This window comes from Ursus maritimus, unplaced genomic scaffold (genome assembly GCF_017311325.1).
Source record: "Ursus maritimus isolate PB19 unplaced genomic scaffold, ASM1731132v1 scaffold_11, whole genome shotgun sequence".
NCBI lineage: Eukaryota > Metazoa > Chordata > Mammalia > Carnivora > Ursidae > Ursus > Ursus maritimus.
The window spans coordinates 886369-892616 of NW_024423453.1; the positions used below are offsets into that span (position 1 = coordinate 886369).

The window sequence follows — 6248 nt, forward strand, 5'->3', positions numbered from 1 at the left end:
TATGCATCAGATTTATTAGCGAGTCCTCTGGTTGCAACAACTAGGAAGCAGCATTGGACAGAAGATGAACTCAAACTATAGAGCAGTTGCTACAGCAAACTCAGTCAGTCCCCAGGGTGTCCTGAAGCTTCGATGCCCCTTCAGAATTATCACCATTTGGGGCAAATGGGCCAGGCCATTGTACTTTTGCATTAAATAGTTATTAAATGTGAGAATCCTTGGGGAAGAGGGTGAGAGAGTTTCATTCAGCTGAGAGCAATTCTTGGAGAGGGAGACAGTTGTAAATTGTCAACATCCAAACCTTCCCCCAGCTAGAAGAATAAATGTCTCAGTCCTGGAGGGATATCCAAACAGTGCACTACAGAATCCATTGCACACATTTACAGATAATGTCAATATAATGATACCCACTAAGTTAGAAGTGTGAACAAAGTACTTTCTGTGAAAACCCAGAAGAAAGAATGCCTAAATTTACTGAATGGAGGAAGAAAAGACTTCATGAAGGAGCTCATATTTGAAGTTGATTTTGAATCCAGGGATAAGGGATAGGTTCGAGTTAATAGGATTAGAATGCACATACATTTTCAAAGGTTTAAGGATATGAAAAATCTAAGGTCTTGAATAGGTAATCAAATATTGTGACTTCTTCCTTAAGAATCCATCTTAATGTTCTCTCTGCTGAATTTTACATGAACATATGCCCTAATGATATTTCCTGTTTTTCTATTTCTTTGCATCACAGTTAATTCTTATAATTTCATCATGAGAAACACATTTTTTTAAAAAAAGTTTTTATTCTTTTAGAGGAGGGGAGGAGCAGAGGGAGAGGGACAAGCAGACTCTGCACTGAGTGCAGATCCTGATGCAGGGCTTGATCCCACGACCCTGAGATCATGACCTGAGCTGAAATCAAGAGCTGATCTCTTAACTGATTGAGCCATCCAGTGGCTCCAAAAAGCACATTTTTTTTTAAAGATTTTATTTATTTATTCGACAGAGAGAGAGACAGCCAGCGAGAGAGGGAACACAAGCAGGGGGATGGGGAGAGGAAGAAGCAGGCTCATAGCGGAGGAGCCTGATGTGGGGCTCGATCCCAGAACGCCGGGATCACGCCCTGAGCCGAAGGCAGATGCTTAACCGCTGTGCCACCCAGGCGCCCCACCAAAAAGCACATTTTAAGCTCAGAAATCTGTGTGTGTTCAACTTCTTTTAAAAATTTTATAGAAATTCTCTTTATTTTCAAGTTGTCTATGAATTTCTCAATATGAAACAAAATCCGTCCATTTATTATCCTGCTGGCTGATTTACCTGCTTATATCTAAGCTGTTACCCCATACAGTTTCTTCTTTTGCAATATCCTTTGCCTTTTTCCATCAGACAGATTATCATCATTGTTAACACATAAATCCTGACACTTGGCTACCTGGATTCAAATCCTGGCTTAGCCATTTACTATGTGACTTTTGACAAGCATCATGGTTCCACTCCTGCCCACCTGGAAGATGAACTGGATGAGGAGTAGGACAGAAGAAAACAGGAAGATGAGAGAAAATGAGGTACTTATGGACACATCTGGTCCTGTTGGTTATGTTTGTGACGACCCAAATGTCTGACAGTAATGGCTTCTGCTGCCCTTCCTCCTTCCACATCTCATGTGAGTTGCTCTTTTGGCCAACTCTAACCTAAATCTGTAGCACTCAACTTTAGACAGGAGCAGTGCCACCAAAGTGACAACAGTATTCAGCACAAATGGCCAGAAGGCCTTTTGAGTGGTATGGAAATCTTTGATGGAGTATTTGAGAGGAGGCAGAACCATAATGCTGAGTGTATATGGAAATAACATGAAATAAAACTGGGGAAGGGTGTTGTCTATGTAGAAATCTTATGTTACTTATGTAAGACCTCTGACAAGGGATATGTGAGTTGGGCTTCTGTCTGTTTTGAAAGAGTGACAAAATAATAGAATAGAAAGTTAAGTTGATAATGATCAGGTCATTTATTATACTTACTACACACCAAGCAGTGTTGTTAAGTGTTTTACACATAATGGAATGAGCCATTTATTGAATATATAAGTGTATCAGATACCTCTACTAGTCTGTATGATGCATTCATTTCTTAATGGTGTCTCTTGATAAACAGAAATTCTTTAATATCAATCTTTCCTTTTTTGGTTTAAGTGTTCTTTACCTGTCTTAAAGACCTCTCTAAGTTTGATTGCTTAGTTTTCATTTTTAGGTTTATGATCCATCCCAAATTTATTTTGTATATTTAAATAGTGTCAAAGTTCATTTATTCCCTTATAAATATTTAATTCACCCAGCACCATTTAGAAAAATCCTCCCTTCCTTACTCAGCCCCAGTGGTGTCTGTTATATGCCTAGGAGTGATTATCTGTGGGTCCATTTCTAGATTATTGTATTTCACTTTGTAACTTCCTATCTTTGCAACAATGCCATGCTGATATTGGTTATTCTAATTTTTTTAGTAAGATCTATTATGTGATACTGTAAGTCTTTAACTTTATGTTCTTCTTGAATATTGCCTTAGCTTTCTGGGTCATCTGAGCTTACTTAGGGACAGTTTTTATTCATTGATTTTTTTTTCCCTTTTGTATATGGGTCCATACTTTCTTTGCATATCTCATAATTTTTAATGAAAACTGGAAATTTCGAATAATATAATTTAACAACTTTGGAAGTGAGATTTGCTGTTTATTACAGTGGTGGTTATTTGGTGAAGATATTTTAGACATGACACCAAAACATAATCCAGTAAAGGAAAAAATGGAAAAATTAGACTGTGTCAAAATAAAGCCTTTTTCTCTGTGGAAAATCTTATAAAAAGGATTAAAAGACCACCTACAGACTGGGAGAAATAGTTGCAAACAACATAACTATGAAAAGACTCATGTCTAGATGATAAGGAATTCCCAATACTCAGTATTAGGAAAAATTCCAATTTGAAAACAAAGACATGAACATATCTTTACCAAAGAGGCAATAGATGGCCAATAAACACATAAAAATATGTTTATCATCACAAACCACTGGGGAAATGCAAATTAAGACCATGATAAGCTATCATTGTGTACCTATTAAAACAACTAAAAAAGTTTTTTACATTAAAATAGCAAATGCTGGGGAGCCTGGGTGGTTCAGTCTGTTAAGCTTCTGCCTTTGGCTCAGGTCATGATCCCAGAGAGCCTTCTTCTCCTTCTGCCCATGCCCCACCCCCCACTCATGCTTTCTCTCTCTCTCTCACATAAATAAACTTTTTAAAAAATTTAAAAAATATTAAATGCTGAAGGATATGGAGAAACTGGATCTTTCACATATTGCTGGTGGGAATGCAATACTGTGGAACCACTCTGGAAAATAGTTTTTGGCACTTTCTTAAAGAATTAAACATATGCTTTTCATGGAACTCAGCAATCACAATTATCCTAGATACACAAAAGCTTATATCTATACCCAAAAAATGTGTACCAAATTATTATGGCAGCACTATTTGTTATTGTGAAACATAGAAAAACCAAAATGTCCTACAATAAAGAAATGGTTAAAGAAACTGTGATAGATCTATAAAATGAAATACTATTTAGCAATAAAAAAGAATAAACTGTTGATACATACATACAAATAACTTGAAGACATCTCAACAACATTACTCTGAGTGAAAAATATCAGAGGTCTTATAATAATTCTTATAATGATTTCATTATGCAGTATTTTAAAAATGTCAAAATATAGAGACAGAACAGATTAGTAGTTGTCAGAGGTTAGGGAGATAAGTGAATATCACTATAAAGAGATCTCTGTGGTGATGGGATAGTTCTGTATCTTGATTGTGGTGCTGGTTACACAAATCAGTACTTATGATAAATGATATAGAACTATACACATATATTTTTTAAAGATTTTATATATTTATCTGACAGAGAGACAGCCAGCGAGAGAGGGAACACAGGCAGGGGAGTGGGAGAGGAAGAAGCAGGCTCCCAGCGGAGGAGCCTGATGTGGGGCTCAATCCCATAACGCCGAGATCACGCCCTGAGCCGAAGGCAGATGCTTAACAACTGAGCCACCCAGGCGCCCCTATACACATATTTTAAACCAATATCAATTTCTTAACGCTGCGGTGTACTACAGTGGTGTAGATTGTAACCTTTGGGGAAACTTTCAAAGAGTACACAGAAATTTCTGCATTATCTATTGAAATACTAGGGGATTTATAATTACTTCAAAAAGAAAGGTTAAAAAAACTCATTGATGTGTACATAAGACCCATGTATTTTAATGTAGTAAATTACATCTTAATAAATATTATTTACATACTGAGAACAAATATTTCTTCAGTCAGAAGAAAAATAATCCCAAATAGAATCATGGAAATTAAAATGGCAATGAAAAACACTGGAAATGGTATATATGCAGGTAATATAAATAAATAATGACTATCTTGTGGAATTGTAATTATATGTAGAATTAAAATGCAAGATAAAATAATGCAAATAGGTGAGAGGAGTATAAATGAAATTAAAGTATTGTAAAGTTTTAGCATTACCTGGATGTGATAAAAATAACTTGTATTAGACTGGAAGAACTTAGAAATGCATATTATAATTTCTAGTGTGAACACTAATAAAGAGGATGTATAACTATCAAGTTAATTATGGGAAATGGAATGAAAATATGTCTGATTAATCAAGAGAAAACCAAAAGAAAAAATAAGTGCAAGTCAAATGTTTGAGTAAATATAAGAACTCTCAGTAATTACACTAAATGTAAATGAACTAAATGTCTTTCAGGGACAGAAGAATTTAGTATAAAGTTCTTTTCTTTTGCCTTCTTTTTATGTGTCACAAAATAAAGACCATATCACAAGATACAACATTTACCATAAATGGGAAAACTTTTTCTGTTTCTTCCATGCCTTCTGCCTAAAATTTACAAATTTTATTGAACTGTTGTCATGATCTACAGAGTGGGGTGGGAGAATGAATCCAAATAATTTGTGGAGAAGAGAGAAAATAGATATTATAACTAAAAAGATAAAAGTCTCCGGGAGAACTTTCCAAATTAATTATACTCTTCACATCACTACTGAAATAGTGCATGACACATTTTGATTTTCTGTGGAAATGCAACCAAAAGGTTAATTATGAACTAGGAAGATTTCAAACTAAATTTCCTCAGGGAAAAACTATCTTTAGTAATTCTGAGAAAGCAACTGCATTCAGTGGTATGCTATTATTTTGAAGTTTAAAAGGACAGGAAATCTAGCTTACAAATTTATTTCCCTGATTTATTTATTTATTTATTTATTTATTTATTTATTTATTTTTGATAACAGAAGATTTATCTCAGTATTTTCTTTTCTTTTCCTTTTTCTTTTCTTTTTTCTTTTCTTTCTTTTCTTTTTCTTCTTTTCTTTTCTTTTTTTTCAAACAAAAGGTCTCACATATTTGGTGCAGAAGCACAGTTACAGAGAAAAATCATTTCCCAATAAAACATGTCCATTGTTCAGATAGTAGTGATATTTACAGAGTGATAAAATAAGAGCATGTGACCTTCATACAGCATAATATGTGTGCCATCTCATGTGTGATCTCTTATAGATACAGCTGGGTTCTTCTCCAGTGTCTCCTCTTGTACCTGATTTTATTACCAATTTTTATCCAAATCCACTGGGGAGTGGGTTGATTCTGCTTTTGTTTCTTGGGCAGGAATTGCTTGATCCTGAAAGTCTTGTGAGAAGACATCATGATGGTGGAGAAAGAGAATTATCTCAGTATTTTCTAACTGATATAGAAAAAATCACATGTCATTCTTTTAGCTCAGTATATTTGTAACATTGATTATTTCAGGGATCAGTAACTACTCTACTCACCTTTGAACATCCCATAATTTTTGTTTCCTACCATGAAATGAAGAGAAAAGCCAAATTGCTGGATAAACCTGGCATGGGAAGAAAAAAAAAAAAAAAAAAGCATCCATGGGCAAGAGATGTTAAAAATCTGAGAAAATATCTGATGTTCACTGGCAAAAAATACTATCCTTCATCCTCAACATTTTGAACTTATTTTTTACTATTTCTTGATCTTTCAATCACTTGCAATAAAAAAGTAATTATAATTTTTATGTTATATATGAATACAGTTATTTAATATTTTTATTATTACTTACATAGATATATATATATTCCAAAACATATAAGCTTGCTCAAAAAAAAGAAATATATTAAGG

At 34.3% G+C, this 6248-nt stretch overlaps 1 protein-coding gene across 1 annotated transcript; it reads right to left on the bottom strand.

Annotated features, from left to right (window-relative positions):
• Nucleotides 1-5424: 5424 nt before the first annotated feature.
• Nucleotides 5425-5965, bottom strand: LOC103661709 (60S ribosomal protein L39-like). The gene has a single exon (XM_040625810.1). The coding sequence runs from the start codon at nucleotides 5765-5767 to the stop codon at nucleotides 5615-5617; it is 153 nt and encodes a 50-aa protein (XP_040481744.1). The 5' UTR covers nucleotides 5768-5965; the 3' UTR covers nucleotides 5425-5614.
• Between the last annotated feature and the right edge of the window lie 283 nt (nucleotides 5966-6248).

Bases quoted from the DNA above. Each gene is read 5' to 3' on its own strand.
- LOC103661709 (XM_040625810.1), bottom strand. From the start codon at position 5,767: ATGATGTCTTCTCACAAGACTTTCAGGATCAAGCAATTCCTGCCCAAG.